The 18,080-nt window shown below is 41.3% G+C and overlaps 1 protein-coding gene across 1 annotated transcript in view; it reads left to right on the forward strand.

Annotated features, from left to right (window-relative positions):
• The first annotated feature begins 8,665 nt into the window (after window positions 1–8,665).
• CNGB3 (cyclic nucleotide gated channel subunit beta 3) overlaps window positions 8,666–18,080 on the forward strand; it is a 69,547-nt gene continuing 60,132 nt past the window's right edge. Inside the window, exons 1-2 of the mRNA XM_044424329.1 lie at window positions 8,666–8,779; window positions 14,061–14,157. Of these exons, the coding sequence (XP_044280264.1) occupies window positions 8,666–8,779; window positions 14,061–14,157 (211 nt within the window). The remainder of the gene's footprint in view (window positions 8,780–14,060; window positions 14,158–18,080) is intronic.

Raw genomic sequence — 18,080 nt, forward strand, 5'->3', positions numbered from 1 at the left:
TACCAGAAGACAAAAGCATATTTCCAGCTTTTGCAGCAATCGCTGATATATTTTATATACTAAATAAATCTTTTCCTCTACACTGAAAATCTCACTTTGTTTCTGGAGCAGCTTGAAGCCTGGAGGATGGTTGAAAAAAATGTGTTCTGGATGAAAATCATTTTTATCTAGGAAAATTTGACATTATTCAGCTTTCTGTCTCAATACAGATAGGGAAATGTGATGCTTCCAATCAATTACTACATGGCAATAGACACACTGCTGTTATATTATTGTTTTGCAGGCCCTCTTTTCCCAAGCGCTGAGATGTTCAGAGTAGTCAGTGAAAGATGGGAAGGGGTGGTGAACAAAAGCTGCCTCACACCAGGGCAAAGCTTGATCCATTTTTTCCAGCAATGTCTCCTCTGTCTGATATTTGCAAGGTATCAAGCAAAGGTATCTTCCATCACCTACTAACAGTTCCCTTTAACCAGAGATGCCAGGGATTGAACATTGGTCCTTCTGCATCTGAAGCACTGCTGAAGTATAGTTCGTCCCAACTTGAATATCCAGGCACAAGTACATCAAGATCAAGAACAGTTGGTAGACTTCAGGGTAGTTTGCCATCTGACCCTAAGTCCTGTACTCTATGAAGTTGTTAGCCACCTGTTTATCTGCTGCATCAGCTTTCACTTTTGTTGCAGAATTGAGATCCATAGATTGTACTATAGTACAATAGAATCACATCAGTAAACAAAAGGAAATCCTGCTTTCTTTTGTTTTCCCAATTGAACACTGTATTTTCCCTCATCAAAATACCTCAGGTGAAGTTTTCATTACACCCACAAGTGAAACTGGAGGGTCATTAGGGTTTCTTGTCTAAAAAAACCATAACAAGCCATGAGCAGGGAATGATATGTGCCCAATAAATTCCTTGTGCAGAAAAACTCTGCATTGTTTAAAAACAGTAACTAATGAGAGTTTTCACATGTCCAAGCTCCTGAATTATGTAGCTGGAAAGTAAGACTTGGAGAAAAATCAAAAATGGGCTTTTCAATGAAATTTGTTCTGGTGTGGGTCACAAATCCTGGGCCTAGCATACACTCAGAGGTATCGTGTCCCTTAAATTCTTAACATCCATGTATCCATCCATCTGTGCCACTATTTTGCCCCTGACTCTGGCTGGTACAACTCAGAATTCCAGTAAAAAGCAAAATATACCCCACAAATCTGAAGTTTGCCCACCCCTGCCTTAAGCCAATGGTACTTAGGCTGAGCAGAGATGCCATTTTGGTGTTCAGCTGCTATCCGATTGGAAATGCAAGAAAGGGCAACCTACATGCTTCTGTTAATGCCCTCCCACCCCTGCAGCCAGTATGGGCCTCAAATCTAGTACCTTAGCTTGATTATTATCATGCTTTGACAAACTGGACTAGCAAAGGAGGAAGCTAAAAATAATTCCAGAAGTTCCTTGGGCCAGGACTGGGGCATTCCTATGTAGCCATTGTATTTCTTCTAAAATTGATTTCATTGCTAATGACAATGTTCCTCCATTAAGGAAAATAGCTAAAGAATTTAAAGAGAAAGGGCGAGAGTATTAGCAAGGATGGCAACATCTCTCAGAGAGCTTTCTACATCATTAACATGGTTAGATAGCAACTTAATAAAGTAAGGTGCTGTCATTGTACTGAACCAACAGAAAAGGCTACAATTCACATTTGATTCCAGGTGTTTTGGACTTCAACTACCATCAGCCTCAGTCAACATGACCAATGGTCAGGAAAGCTGGGAGATGTAGCCCAAATCATCTAGATGGATCCAGGTTTGAGAAAACTCAACTAAGCTACAGCCAGTTCATTTGGTGTGCCCAAAGAAGATCTCACCTTTTGTAAAAGAAATATGGGGCTAATATTCCTAACAGGCTGTCTTGTTCTGTGGAAATATTAAAAGCAGTGAAGCTTTAGAACTAGAAAGTGATAAAGCATTTTTATCTTGCAAATGACTGGAGGTGGCAGTCAATCATACTTCCTATATAGGGCAAGTTATTTCAGCAAGTAAAGGTCTAGGAGGCGGGAGAATAGGGGAGAAAGATTTGCAAACTATTATACTAAATTATGAACTTCACATTCATCAATCTTTAACGTGCAATAATCGAACGTTTTACTAACGCAAGCCAGAAATTTGAAGCCATCTTGAACAATCTTCACCCACATTATTTAATAACAGGCAGGAGTATGTTGACAGTAATGAATGCAATGTATGAGGCAGCTCCCATTCTTACTAATGTGGCAGAATTGGAGAAATAAACTGGTAAGGCCTTTTTGTGCAGATTTTTCTTTTTGGTCCTTTGCCCTTATTTTAAGGCCAGTTCACCATGAAGATTTTTTCCAAATGGTCATGACATGGGAAATGGCACGTGTGCAATACCTTGCCATATTCTACATGAGCCCTTACAGTGGAAAGGTAGGGTAAAATATGGTAAATAACTAACTATTATTATTTTATTGCAAATTATCCCAAGATTTTTAGTGAGCAATTGCATATAGATGTTATTAAATATATACATATAATTTTCACAGCTGCACTTTTTCATAGCCACTAATAGATGCAAGCTAGCTATATGATCAAAATGTAACATACAGTAAAGAACATTCCATGCAGTTTTGTAACCCTGAACCAACCCAGGTACAGGAAATAAATGCTTACTCCTTAAATGTGATAAGGAATGCATAGGGTGAGAACCCAGTCCTCAGAAGGCTATGCACTTAATACCAAAAGAAAGAGAACTTGGGATGCTGCTACACAAGCATCTGAGCTGTATCTTGAGAATTGCATTTGTCTTTACACACTGGGTAATTTTTCACTGTATCTAATGCAGAGATGAGCAACTTGGAGCCATCAAGTTTGGCCTACAGTTCCCATCAGCCATGGCCAGCATAGCGAACAGATTATGGGGCTCTAGGCTAAAATAAGGGCCACAAATTGCCCACTTCAATCTAATACATCCATCAAATATTTCTGAAATGCTGGTGGATCCATGTGGCTATTTCAGCATATACGTCAGCCTGCAGTTCAAATCAAATTTATTGTATCACTGAAAAGGCTGTTCAGAGTGAGATGAGCAACAATTACTGGTTCAGTCATGATGAGTTGAGTACATGATAACACCATCAATAAAGCCAATATCTACTACAAAAGAATACAGTGCAGCTTGGATCCATTCAAGCCACATCTAGAATTTGGTTTTATTGTAAATCACCGCAATCACTCACAGAGTGGTAGGGTAATTCAGAAATATATTACAAAATCCAACATATTTTGCTTAGAAAAGAGGCAAGAAAGCAGAGGTGTGCTAGGTGTGTGCATGGACTGTGTAGAAAAAGTAAATATTTTGATCCCTCTCCATAACACTGGAATCCAAAGAAATTAATCCATGAAGCTGAGTGGTGGGAGATTCAAGACAAATATAGGGATGCACTTTTGCCCACAGCACATGGATAGGCTATGGAATACACTTCCAGGAAACATAGTGACATCCACCAATTTGCATGGCTCTAAAGGGGAACTGGAAAAATTAATGGAAGTTGAGGCTTTTAACATCTATTAGTCCTGCTACCATCTATGACAGTCTGCCTATGTCCAAGAGTTGTTTGGGAGTTTGGGCAGGAGGGAGCTATTGTACTCATATCCTGCTTGTGGGATCCCCTAGGCAGCTACTTTGCCCCTATGTGAACAAACTACTGGAGCAGATGGACCATTATTCGGATCCAGCATGGCTCATTGCGTACTCCTTGCATAATGCACTAAGTAGCATCAGCCTTCCTTATGCTGGCCTAGGGACTGATGCTGAACAGGTTTTGCTGCTTCCCTTCTCATCTGTATCCCAGGTATTGGTCCCCTCCAGGCTGCAAGACGTTGGTGTTCAGCCCCAAGTTCCAACCTTATCTGGCCATGGTGCAGCACGCCGCAGAGCGGCAGGACAGACCGTGCAGTTCTATTGTCCAGCATTTCATTGCTGCTTCCAACCTTCACTGCCCATGGCAACTGCCTCACTTTGTTGAGACTTGCAGCAGTAGCCCCAGGTCTTTCACCATCCCATTCTTTACTCTGTCTTTCATCACTTAGCCTGTCATCATTGTTGTAAACAGGGCAGGGACAGCTTCTCTGCTCCAGGAGAAGGTGCATGGGCAGAAACTTCCTCACCCCCTACCTCCTGTGCTTGTCAAAGCTGAAGAGCTTTTAGTTAGTAGTAAATATTGGTCAGAGCCAGCTTTGCTAAGAAGCTAATTGGAATCAGACTATCTGCCTTGCCTCCTGCGACATTAATCTTCTTGCTTAACAGCAGGTCATGATGTTCAATTAACTGAAGTACTTTTAGTGTGTTCACCAGATGAGAAATATAACTAAATCGCTATTGTACATAAAAGACAACCAAATAGTGAGGCAGGTTAATCACCTCTGCTGAGACATTGACTAGGAAGAATGAAAGAAAAGGTGATGGAACAAGTAGTTTCATTTGTACACGTCTATCAGGTTCATCATGACCTGATTACTGTTTATGAAATGGTAACTTAGAGGGTTTTTCAAAACATTTATTTCATTAGTCACAGCTTAAACCAATATAACATTCATTAGTCACAGATGTCAGTAGCTATTAACAAGTTCCCAATGGCATTTCCTTGTTAATATCTGTTACATTTATTTCTCATGCATTTTAATTATACATCAGGAACAGCACAAAGTATTATAATCGAAGAAAGCTGAAACTTCAATGGCAAAGGGGCTTTTCTTAGGGATTTCATTTCAGCCTACTGAAACTTCACAAAGAGATACCTCTTTCACACTGCAAAGGTAATATTACATAAAAATCAAGGCAATGTTTTGCAATGAATTTGCACATGTATGTGTGTGTGTGTATAAATATGTTTTCACCTTAGACACCAGACATTTGCAATATAAATACATCCTGTGTATAAACCTTATGCAAAAACCCACTTGCTTGTTTCAGCAGGAGAATAAAAGTCTGAACAAAATCCAATCTACTATCATTGGCTTGCTTGCTCCTCCTCCCACTACATCATCATCATCCCCTAGGGGCCATAGGATTGCTCTCTGCATTTGATTTTTAAAAAAACAGACAAAACAGTCACCCCACCCTGCAAAAAGTAACGATATCTACCTTTCAGGTGTGTCCAATAATTTTGGTGCCCATGCAATAATCACATAGGTACAGAAACCTGTTTTGAAAAATAAAAATCTGCCACTCCTTCTCTCCCGCTACACACACACATGGCCCACAGTCCACAAGAAGTGCCACAAGCCAGGAGCTCAGCAGCACAACTCCTACTACTCTGCCCCAACAAAACCTCCTCAGCCAGAGCGCTGAGAAAAGACAACAGGGGCATGGCCAGTTCCTGCTCCACACCCAGAATTAAGTCTGTCTAACACAAAGTCTGAGCACTGACTTGAACTGCCATTCTCCCCCATTTTTTCTGTCCTGGTCTGAGGGAGGAGCAAGGTAGGACCATATATCAGATCCAGGCACTTTGGAATTGGCAGGCATCCTGTTTCAGGTTTGGTCCTGTCCCAAGCACTGTTCCTCTATAGTTTACAGTCAGATCTGAACCGAAGGGCCTGGAACGCAATGCATTTGTGGAAAGCTCAGGTACTATGAGCTATTCTATGGAATAGCAGAATACTGTAAGCTTACTTCTGGCAGGTGTCTCAGAGATAAGCAGCAGGATCTGAAGCACTCCTGTCCAGCTCCTAGTTTTTGACCTTGAATGACAGGTCTGCAGGTAAGAAGATGAAGAGCTTCTCCCTGAGAAGCTAGCAGATAGACGAAGCAGATTTTTAGAAATGTCACCCAGTTTACAGAGGGTGGAATAGAAACACTCTGTTCAGCAAAGTGCTAGTTGTTGGGCTAAAATCACATCAGCTGGATAACCAGAAGGCCTATTTCACCCGTACTCATGTTTCTGAGGAAGGTTGTGCTAGAAGCATTTTCATTTTTCACTGCCCAAACCCCTCTCTGTCTGTATTGTCTGAGCCGCTCAAAGCACTCTTCACATGCATTGTTCATCTAATTCAGAACTGTGCCTTTTTGAACCTTGGATTATTAAAAAGACCTACTACCACAGGGGTGGCCAACCCAGGTTTAGGAGCCAGGTACAGCTCTTTGTATTTATTTTGCACCTTGCCACTTGCTGCTCGGGCATCCACTTTCTGCTCACCACCTCCTGCCGCTGCCAGGGGGCACCCACTGTCAGCTCTCAAACATCTGATCTTTACTGCATGTGGCTCTTCTGTTGAGCAAGTCTGGCTACCCCTGTACTATGGAATATGATACTGGAAATAATGTCTACATTGCCTGAACTATTTTCCTGTTTAACTTTTCATTAGTACCTAGGATCACCATGATACTGGAGAATTCAGCTTCCCTGGGACTTGGCATATTAAAGAAGCCAAGAGGAAATACCTCTACAGCCCAGAGATGCCACCAGCTTTGTGTTATTTTGAAGACTGTACTTAAATTTGCCTGGAAATATGGGCTGGAATTCCCTGAGAGGGAATGTCTCTATAACCCAAGACCCTCATTATTTTTCTATAACCATTGAGGGACTTTTGAACACAATCTGGCTTGACTCTTGTCCAGTGGAGATTCCAATATAATCTCTGTTGTTGGACAGATCTTGGTCTGTATGTATATGTATGCTGGGCATGACTTGCTCTTAAACCATGTCTTTGATTGTCTGGCATGGTTTTTAGCAAGAAATTATTAGTCAAAACAATCCAAAGGCCTGAAACAGTCCTTGATCTTGCTTTTATTCTGTACTGTTGTTACATTGATCTCTGACGCTGGCATAGATAAAAGGACTTTGGACCACTGTTTTGAACTAATCCTTGGACCTATTCCTGTTCGTGCAGTTGATAAATTGATGAAGAATTTATATGTTATGAGTTTATCATGACATTTGCTACAAGTAAAAGTCTCATTGCTGCCAGAATGACTGAAGAATTGAGCCTTCAGTACCTGCTCTGCCACAAGGTGCCTCCCTCGCCTCTCCGTGCTTGTACTGTCTGTCTGAAGGCAGAGGAGCACTAACTGAGACTGGAAGAGCTGAGGGGCACAAAGCCAGCACGCACTAGGACTGCAGAATTGAGAGTTAAAAAGCTGTGGTTTGTGTGGGTGGCTGCAGCCTGGGAGTTTCATGAGAATGCAGAATTCTCAAAAGAAATTGGAAGAGCTGACTTTAGAGGAGGAGGATACTCATGGTGGCAGTAGTACTACCATCTTTGGTTTGGTTTTTGGTCTGGCTGATGGGATGGGAGTTTGATCTGGAGGGAGGGAGGGAGATGCAAGGCAGGTGAGCACTAGTAAGGCTCTACCCTCTTTGCCCCAAATGACAGTCTATCCCTGAATTTAAGTATGGGATGGTGTATGCCAGGCAAACAGCAACAATCCAGCAAGGAATAAGGTACACTGAAGGAATCCAAGAACATGGTAGATAGGTCAGTGGATACTCAGTGTGGAGCAGTAGTGAAAAAGAAAAGGAGGACAACCATTGCATGATGTTAGCTTATATTGGGAAAATAACTGGAGAGCAATAAATGATGTGTGGCATATTGCAAAACGAACATAAGAAAACTGTAGTAGCCTGCTGCACCAGCCTTGGCTTTACCGATGGATTAGTCCCCTTTATCTAAATATGAGGAGTTGATACAGGAATTCGGATATGTGTGGATCAACATTCTTTACTGAAATTTATGGAGTTCATTACATAGGCCGGAGAACTGCTTCTATATGCAGCTACTGTTCATCTGACTTAGTACGGTGCTGAACATCCTGTTGCTTCTTACAAAACTGCTGTTCTCAAAGTTGCCCAGAGCTTGTAATTGGCTATCAATGGGCTGATATGGGTGATCCTTGAAAAATATTAATAAATCCAGTCCAGGTCATTTTGCATTTAATTCATTTGGACAGGCCATTTCTGAGTAACAGAGGTAGAAATGGGCCATATTGGCTTTTTAAGGTATCATCTAAACCAGTCCATTAAAACAGAGCAAAAGAAGTCTGGGCACTCAGATGATTATCAATTACGATCTAGCTTGTTCATATTGAAATATTTTATGGTTCCACTTTAATCTGAAATATTGAAGCCATTGCAATTCCCTCCCCCCTCCCCCATTCTGAGATTAATGTATCAGAATTGCAAGGAAGAAAAATTCATCTTGAAAGTCCATATAATCTACTATTACAGAGCCAGAATATTGGTCAATTGACCTTTTTCATTTCCTAGTTAGATTCATAAAGTCTTTCTGGCTATGACTTTGCCTGCATATGCAAAATTATAAATTGATGTTAAACAGCAGTATACCACTCCAGCCCGTAGACATGCAAAATAATTGGGCACACAGCTCATTTGTTGATATTTGAACTCTGAAGTCTCAAATCACATTTTAAGGATAAAACTGCAAGTAATTTTGTATTGCAATCTATAAAACAAAACAACATAATGGCAAGAAAAGCTGTCACTGGAACAGTCTATCTTTGTAGAAGGTTAGTAAGTATTAAGCAGAGCTAAGCCCTGATTAAGTATCTAATTGGCTTCAGTAGTAATGGCAAAGGAAGCCAAATGCTGTTAGCTGTGAGACATCAGAGGTTTCAGAACATCTTTGAGTGAAAATGTTTAATACACTAAAAGCAAAATTCACCAAAGTTCTGCCAAGTCCAGCAGAGGAAAAAGTAAGCGATGTTCCAGCCCCTCAAAAACCATCTCCTCAGCCTCCTCCAGTGCAGGTAAGTTCTCATGCTTCATTCTATTTGCAAACACTGTATTTGTTTCTAAAATGACTAATAAGAAATGTCACATTATCTTAAAATATAATTTCTGCTCAATGATAATTAATTGTTAGCAATTTTGTGATTCCTTCTTGCAAAATATCATCTTCTGAGAACTTTCAAAGGTATGCAAAGCCCCAAAGTAACTTCAACTACAGAATGTCATACAATTCCAAATAAAATATACATTTACTCAGAAGTAAAGCTGCAACTAGACATGAAGGTGGTGCAACCCAGCTTGCCTTGGTCCAGAACACCATAAAACACAACATGGGGGGAGAGGGGAAACCTTCCAACAATCCACACACCCCCACATTCCTTCCCAGCTATTTCTCTTCCTAAACAAGGAACTTCCATTCACAAAGCCCCAGAAAAAAAACAGATACTACCCATCTGAAAACCAAGCCTGTGGTTTGCCAAAGTGAATTCTAGCTTAGCTTTAAAACAAAGTTCAATCAAGGATGCCCTTAGAAGAGCTTTAATGAACTTTCATGAGAACTGTGTGGCCATGGTCCTTTTCCTCCTTCTTTTTAATTGGCATTTGATTATGTCCTTTCCAGTTCCAAGTTCTTCTATGTCTTTAAGAGCTGCATAAATGAGAAGATTTCCCCTCTTGTGACACCCCTCACAATAGTGCAACTGTCATTATAACCAAATTCTTTCAGCTTGCAAAACTCTGTGCAATTATTCAAATCCATTCAAACTTTAGCAGTTGGTGCTGGAAATAGGTTCAGTCTGGCTGAGTTTCAAATGGCTGAAATATATCTGAGCCTAACTTATGCATGAGTTGGCCTGATTGCTGGGTAACCTGCACACCTGGATCCTATCAGCACCAGGAAGCATGGATCTGTACCACATATGTCCAAATGGATTGCTGAATCCATTTATTGTCAAAGCTGCATGTAGGTGGAGCACATGGAAGCTATTAACAGCAGGCCAGCCCAATACTTTCTTCTGTCTGAAACAGAGCAGCAGTGACTCTTCCTTGTCACCCCAAGGTCAAGGTGCAAAATACCAAAAGCCAGCCAAGTTATTTTAGTACACGAAGCAGAAAATCCTATAAGTACCTCTCTCTATCCCTGGCAGTAGAAATAGAATAATAAAGTAAATAATAAGTCACAATTTGCTGCCCTTTTATATGGCACCCAAAATCTACTGCCTAAAGCAACTGCCAAGGAGGGGCCAGCTCTGTTGTTTGCTAGTGCCACCCTGGCGTGATAATGCTTTTATTTTCTCTTAAAAGTCCAGAAGCCTCTCAGGTACTCACTCCTGACAGGAGTATTTGATGGAGCTATACTATAAGTGTTTCTGTAAATGTGTCCCTTATTATTATACATTACTATTTGATTAATGTAAGGAATTATTCAGCTGAGTAATATTAAGTTATACTTAAAGCTCAGGACAGAAAAGTGTGATATTTTGTGTCCTTTAAAATATATTCCATGACACTCAATAATGTTTGGTAGGATTGTTTAAATCTGCATGAACTTTACGAGACCAATAAAACAGCTTGATTAACCACACCACCAGGATGTGGCTAAAAAAATTGCAGTTACCAATTCATCTTAATTGCTTTTTTGTGAGCAAAGGAAACTCTGCTTCTGTTGGTTACAGAGATTTAATTAAGGCTGTGATCCCAAGGACACTTTATGAGGAGGGTAATTTCCTCTGAAAATAATGGAGCTTACTTCCAAACATGTGCTTACAATCAAGATGTAAATGTATGTAAAAGATGTTGTGTTATGAAGGGAACTGCTTTCCTCTCACAGACATACCCAAAGAAATGGAACAACTATGATGTAGGAGACCTGCAGGTTTCTAGATAGACCCCACACCACCACCACCACTTTAAAGAACAAGTGGAGAGCACCATTTTGATCAGGTCAGTGGGACTGGGCAGGCAAGTTTTAAAATTTCCTCCATGCTGTTTTCATGGTCTAACCTGCCCCATCCCAAAAGCTGCTACTAGTCTTGCTGGAAGAGACAGGAGACTATACTGTGCCTGTCTTCTTTCTGATAACAACTGGAGTAGGGCGAGAGTGATTATTTAGATCACAAAAGGCCACCAGGGAAAAGTTAAACCTCTCCTTTCCCCAGTGCTGCTTTGGTAAACGAATTAAGAGCCCTTTGCCATCTCTGCTTGACAGAGAGCCCTGTTGGAAGATCCCAGACTTTGGCCCTCAAACAAAACAGAGCATTTGTATGCCCTTCTTAGACAACCTGTTACAGGCAAGAAGACAGAGGTGCCCAGCTTTGCTGGATCAGTGGGCACATTTAGAATTTAGCAAAACGTTCATGAGTGTGCTCACAAAATGGCTGCCATGTGAGGGTTTCTCATTCATTAAGTGGCTGGGCATGGCTAGTCACAAAACATTCCTATCCCAGAAGGCAAACTGATGACACTTTTAAGAGAGTTACTTGCCCCCAAACCTGATACAAAGCAGTGGTGAGATCTGAAGCCTGAAACACAAAAGCACTCTTGGACCCAAAGAATGGACTGGAGGAAAGTATTTTGCTTTCTAATATGAATTCTACCCTCCCAGTAAATTTAGAAAAAACAAATCTCAGAAGTAAAATAAAATTCATGATTACCAATAGGGTGGGAATGAGCCCCATTGGAATCTGTCCCTTCAGGCATTCCTGTGCTTCCTCTTGTGCTCACCCTGGTCTTGCAAACAACTGAGTTGAAAGGAAGCCTGCAAATGCTTGCAGAGCAAAGGATGCGCAACCAGCCTCCATATCAGGTACAGCTGCCCAAACAGCAGTTGCAGATAATGTGGAGGAGGGATGCTGCTTGCTCAGCAGTCATGTGGGGCTCCATTCTTGCCAAGTGCCTTGTGACCAGCCCTGCTCAGCATCAGGTGCAGTCATCCAAGCAGCACCTGAACATGGCATAGGAGATGAGCACTGCTAGCAGTCAGGCAGGGCTCCTTTCCCGGCAAGCCCCTTACAACCAGCCTTGTTTGGTGGCTGCACCTGACAAATGAGAAGGACACTGCTTGTCCAGCACATGGGGCCCAATTCCTGGCAAGTGCCCCATGGACACTGGATGTAATTGCCTGGAGCTTGGACTCAGGGCCACTGTGAAGCAGACTGCAGTCCAGGGAGCTGAACCCAGGGAATCTGATGGATTCCTGCCCCAGATGGATTTCTCACACATCCCAGAGGTACCCTGGTGTACATGAGCACTACATTAAAAACTGGACATTTCCTTCATGTATTAAGAGCAGAATTTATAACAAGGCTTATGACATAAAAATTGGTATCAAAATCATGTTAGAAATTAAAGAACTCTACCTGAAATGAAGCACAGGGGTCACTTTCCACCATGCATTTTACTGGGGACTTTGACTTGGCATCGAAGGTGTGGGGAGAGAAATTGTTTCAGTCTTGAAGGATGCACTGCAGCTGCTTAGTTAAATCTTAGGTGCACAGGATTTGAAAGTAATGAGTAGCTGCACCTGAAATGGAGGCTATGGTATAATCAAGACCTCAGGCTAAGCTAGACCTAGTTTATGTGGGAAGGTTTAGCTAGCTGCTTTAAAAAAGAATTTGATTCATATGTGTCAATGTGTCCTAGATTTAGCTTTCCCTTCATCTTTTCCTCAAAACATCTTGTGAAATACTTGTAGCCTCAGCCTTTTGAATGGCAATTGTTGTTTAACTAAACAGAGCAGAATGGTTGATATTCAAATGAATCAGAGGCAGTTCTGTTCCCTTCCTTTTCTCCACCTTTCCTGCCATTTCCTCCAAGCTGTCTTTCAGTGATGACAAGAGGACTGCAGAGTGTCCCCTTCTGAGAACGCCATAGTTTCTGGTTGCTCTTGCTCCTGAGTCTCTCATTTAGCTGGATAGACAGAAAATAATTAGGTGAGGGCTGTTCCTGTAATCTCATCTACATTCCAGGCAAAACTTCACTGGCATGCCTATTTATTTCCTGGGATGTATTTCCCCTTTCTCCTTGCATGCCTAATACACGGGTTTCTAATACACAACCACATTGTTTATCAACCAGTTTATTAGACTTGTTTTGAAACTAATGAACAGACACAGCTCGGAGTGGGTTTGAATAGCCCCTAGCCTGATCGAGCAAAACCTCCAAGAAAACTTCCACAGCTGTCCAAGTTGAGCACACTGTCCCTACCCTATCTGAGTGAAGTCAAGTCTGCTGGCACCGTAAGTTTGGCCCCTACCATGGTCCACCTCATAGCTCCATGAGGAAGAGATCCGCCCGTCCTGCCCAAACGACCCCAAAGCAGTGGAGGGAAGAAGTGCCTATAGCACTTCTGCCCTCTGCCCTTGGTCTACTAATCTCCCCTGGCTTCAAACAGTATGGACCATAAAGCTACGCACTGCTAGGGGAAGTCTCTCTTTGTGAGTGAGGTTTAATGCTGTGGCCTTAAGCAATACAGAAGTAATTAACTTGAAATGTGTTTTGGCGAATGCACATACTTACATGTGTGTGCTCACTCTTGTCTCTTGCTCTGTGTGTGTGTGAGAGAAAGAGGAAGGGAGGGGGAGAGAGCGCACACTTCCACATCAGGTTTTCATAGCACCATCATTCTGCCACATATAGGTTGCCATCCTATAGTAATGCTTGTAACTTTCTGAACTTAGAGGATTATGGGCACCTTGCGCAGAGCAGGAGGAACACAAAGCCCACCTCCACATTCTGTGCCCCCTGTTCTGCAAACCAACTGGAGAACCAGCTGTGATGCTTCAGAGGAGGAGGAAAAGAGGTTGCGGTGCTGCCAGGATACGGCATTTCTCAGCAGCACCACACTCTCCTGCCCTCCCAGATTACCCATGAAGCCACTCCTCTGAGGCCACTTTTGCAACTTTGAAGAAGCAGCCCATGGCACGCTTTCTGCCCAACTGCAAGTGGGGAAGAGAATCCAAGTGTGGTCAGAGCAATTTTCCAGTCTCACAGTCAGGAATCCACAGAGCTCAGATATCATCATCTTCCACTTATATCCAACATATCCCCATTGCTTATTCTGTCTTTTCTGCTATAGCAAAAAATCTGTTAAAACAATTAGAATTTCTGCACAGCACCTTCCAGTTGGAAGCATTAGTCATGCTCCATATGTAAGCACTAATATAGAACAAAATAGTTTTAAAATGTTATAAAATTGTACATTTAGTCATATATAAGCTATTATATTAGAATGTTGCTTTTCTGTACCTAAAAATAATTATCTGCATGCACATTTTAAATACCTCTGCTGTTCCTCTCAAGGACGAAAAAAAGGAAGAAAAGGAAGAATGTAAGAACACAAGTGGCACACTGAAAAAAGAGTCAGAAAATACAGCACAGCCAGACCCTCAGCAACAAGGTCAGTAATGTATATGTTGAGGCAATCTACACAGTGCATTGACTAACAAAAAGGTCTTTCAGAGGCATGCAGAGTTTGCCATAAAAATCTACTTGGCCTGCACTAGATTCAGTTCTGTCACCATTATTGGCCTCATTCTCATAAACAACAGATATGGTGGTAAACCTGCATCTGTCAAGAACATGTCTCTTCCCTTTTGCCTTTCAGACAGATCAAGGCAAATGGCATGTAACTGCTCAAGAGCGTTTTTTTTAATACAGAGTGAGCAATATAAAAGTCATTAAATAGAAGCATCCATTGTGTTGATGATCTCTCTTTCCATCCAAACAAAGCTGGCTCCACCCTTAGGGAGGTTCATGCTGCCAGATGTGTGCCAGATGGCAGGAATGCTGGACATTGCTTAATTGGTCCATTTATTTATTTATTTATTTAGAATTTTTGTATGCCGTCCCATCGCTTATAGTCTCGGGACGGCTCACATAAAATAAACAAACATAATACATAGTAATACAATTAAAAACCCAGAATCACCCTGGCTGCAAAATTAAAACCTATAGATATTATTAAGAGTTGTTAAAAAACTTGATGATGATGTACCACTTGATATTTGACTTGATGTTGTACCACTTCTCTGAGAAAATCATACCTCTCTTTCACTACCTCGACATCCGTGTACCACAATGTCTCCCCCTGATTCAGGGTGGCTGGCTCCCAGTAGCCACTTAGCTAAATTCAAAACTCATTAACTGCTAATTCAGATCCCAACAGTTTATACTTGAGCCTTGGATTTTTTTGCCCCAATACATTGTTTTACACTTGCTTACACTGAACAGCATTTGCTACTTTGATGCCCATTCCTCCAGTTTGGAAAGATTCAGTTTAATTCACTTTTGACTTCAGCAGTTCTTTAGTGGCTTAAGTTCCATTCTGGAGCCTCATGATCATAAAAATATAAGAAGGGTTATACTGGATCAGACCAATGGTCCATCTAGTCCAGGATTCCATTCAAACAGTGGCCAAAAAGCTGCCCATTGGATCTCACAAGCAGGATAGGAGTGCACAGCACCACCCTACCCAAGTTCCCCAGCAACCAGTGTGCATAGGTGTACTGCCTTTGCTACTGAAGGTAGCATATGGACCTTGGTCTGATCCAGCATGGCTCTTCTGATCTTCTTATGTTCTTAAGGTAAGGCAAAGTTGGAAAAGATGGCAAAAATCCCTCCATCTTTCCACGTGGAAATCCCAGATGAGCAGAGCACTCCAACACTGGAGCTTAGTATGTAAAGAATATCAATCCTTTGCAAATATGTTCTTGAAGAATTAATTGAAGAGCCAAATCTGTGTTCTAGTAGAGTTTAATATTACCAAATGGAATGTATTTAAATGCTGGGCTGGACTGTGTGCCTGAGTGGAGGTCATGTGAGGAGTGGCAAGTGGCAGTGGTCTAAACAACCATCGCATTTCATTATACTCAGCCCAGCCTTGAAGCTACAAAATGATTTAGCATCACTGCCTGCCACCAATCAAAAATGCCCAGCACTGAAATTCCCAATAGTATCATGACTTCAAAGAAGCTTTGCATAGCTGCATATCATCTTTGACATGTGACACCATAGATAATGGGCTAGCACCTCCCCTTTTTCTGACACAACATATTAATAGTATACTAAAAGAAAATGCCATAAACTCACTCAAGCCATTCATTTTGCTGTGGCTTCTCTTGCACATAAAATGCTTTTATAAATAAGCAATCCATTATGAGGCAAAATCTGAAATTAACTAAGTGTAGCAGCTGGTGATCAATTCTATAATGAATCCTGGCCTATTTTATCCCTTTTCAACAGCAGTATGTCACAGGTTTTGCCAATCAAATGATATGTTGTCCTAAAAGCTTTTTTCCTTTGAATGCTGATTTAGTTTCTTGAGGTATTTTAGGGCTTCTCTACAGAGGCTTTTATGGTACGCTCATGATCACTCACTCACAGAAATTTGTGAGGCCTTTTCCTAATATCATCCTCCAGGGCCTCTCCCATTTTTTCCAGACATTTTTGTAACATTTTTTAGGGAGAGGAAAGCCTGGTATTAAAATTCAGACTCAAAGAAATGAGAACAAAAGCCTCACGAAAAGTCACAAACTTGCTATAACACAGAGCCCTCTTGCAGTTGATTAATAGCATATATAATGCCAGGGTTTGGACATTTTTTCCTCCTGCAATGAAAATGGGGAAAAAGGCTTCAGGAAAGCAGTGGAATAAATCCCTTAGAGAAGCCATTAATGTTAGATCCCATATCAATGAAAAACTCTATTGAGATATGTAAATACAAACACACAAATACCATGGATGTGTTTTTATGTAATTTATATTTTCTCCAGGTATTAGAAATGCTATGGATTTTAATCTGATACTAGAAAGGGGATATAAAAGAATTTAAAGCTGCTGCTGAGACATAGCATTCATGGAATAGATGATGGAAAGGCATATAGGGAATGAGCCTATGGTCCCCTAGGCATAGTCTGAGGAGCCAAGGTATGCCTTGATTTTCCAGCTACAATAGCAGAGATGGTGCTCTGGCCTCAAAGATGGCGGCTGGTGGTGTCCTGAGGAGACCTTCTGATTTTGTACAAGGATGCTTGCACCATCTATCACCATGCAATACTTTCCATGCACTATGAAATTGAGAGAGAAATGGCCCTGGCTCTTGCCCTTGAATAGAGGCATTTCTGTAATGGAGGTCTCTCCCCAGAATAGCAGCCAGGATCAGATTCCACAAGCATTGAAAGAGAAGCTTTGAGATCTTATTTTTAAAAAGAAAAAAGACAGCGATAATGTCCTGTGCTGCAAATATTGCAGCTAGGTTTTGTAAGTAGTGATGGGTAAATTTGTCTCAATGAATCAGTTTCTTAGAAAGCAATGAATTCATCCCTGTAATCTTTGATGAGGGTTCTCCTTTAATTTGTGTACATGAGTTTTTGTAAATGCACAATATCAAATTACATCTTAGCAGCTACAGTTTGGAATCATGTAGTGCATCATGAAGTCATTCATCCCCATATTATGCACCCCTTCCTGATTGTTTCCACATGCCCTTTCTATGTCAAGTTTAGTAACAGCAGCTGATCAGTATACCAAATAGAGAGAGATGGGCCAGTATATGGAGTTCTATGCACCCTAGAAGGATGTTTCTTTGAACATGCTTGCTTAGTGTGAAGAATTAAAATAAGTGACATCCAGAGATACATATTCCCCTGCAAGAATAGGCTTAAACCAGTTAACTAAGCATACATTCAGAAATGCTGGCAGATTGCATATACTCTGGAGTTTGTAATCTATTCCAGAATTAACAATGACTTTGCATGACAGTGCTCCAAGCTTGCTGAAGACATGAACATTGCATGCAGCCAGGTTCTGGTCACTGCGCTAATTATGAAATTATGAAATCATAGATTATGGATCCGGTTTTATTTTTGAACACAGCACACCCTGTGAAAAGCAAATGATAGACAGAAAAATAGATGAGCTCCTTGGACAGACTGGGATCCCTCCTCGTAATGGCATTCACTCACAAGTCTGCTGCATGAGATAGCAGGCAAGGTGACTGTGAGAAAACCTGCTTTTAAAGATCTGTGCTGAGGTATGATAGGACCAGGTGGGGGTGGGAAGAAATGATACAAGGGCCAAGCAAACACTGAGGACCATTTCTAGACTGGAGGTGGGGAGAAATATAGAAGATTTAATGTATTTGGAAAAGGACTGCACATTTACCAAGTGGGAGAAACTGCCATCAGTATTTGATAACAGGTGTAATACTGGTGCAGTAAGTAGACAACTCTTGATTCCATGATGCATTTTGGCTCTGGATAGTTGTCAGGAAACATGGCAGTTGTGCAATATGGGGAATAAGCAGTCCAGTGGATAGAAACC

The sequence above is a fragment of the Varanus komodoensis genome, unplaced genomic scaffold (assembly GCF_004798865.1).
Source record: "Varanus komodoensis strain SLA01 unplaced genomic scaffold, ASM479886v1 scaffold14_1, whole genome shotgun sequence".
In the NCBI taxonomy this organism is placed as follows: Eukaryota; Metazoa; Chordata; class Lepidosauria; order Squamata; family Varanidae; genus Varanus; species Varanus komodoensis.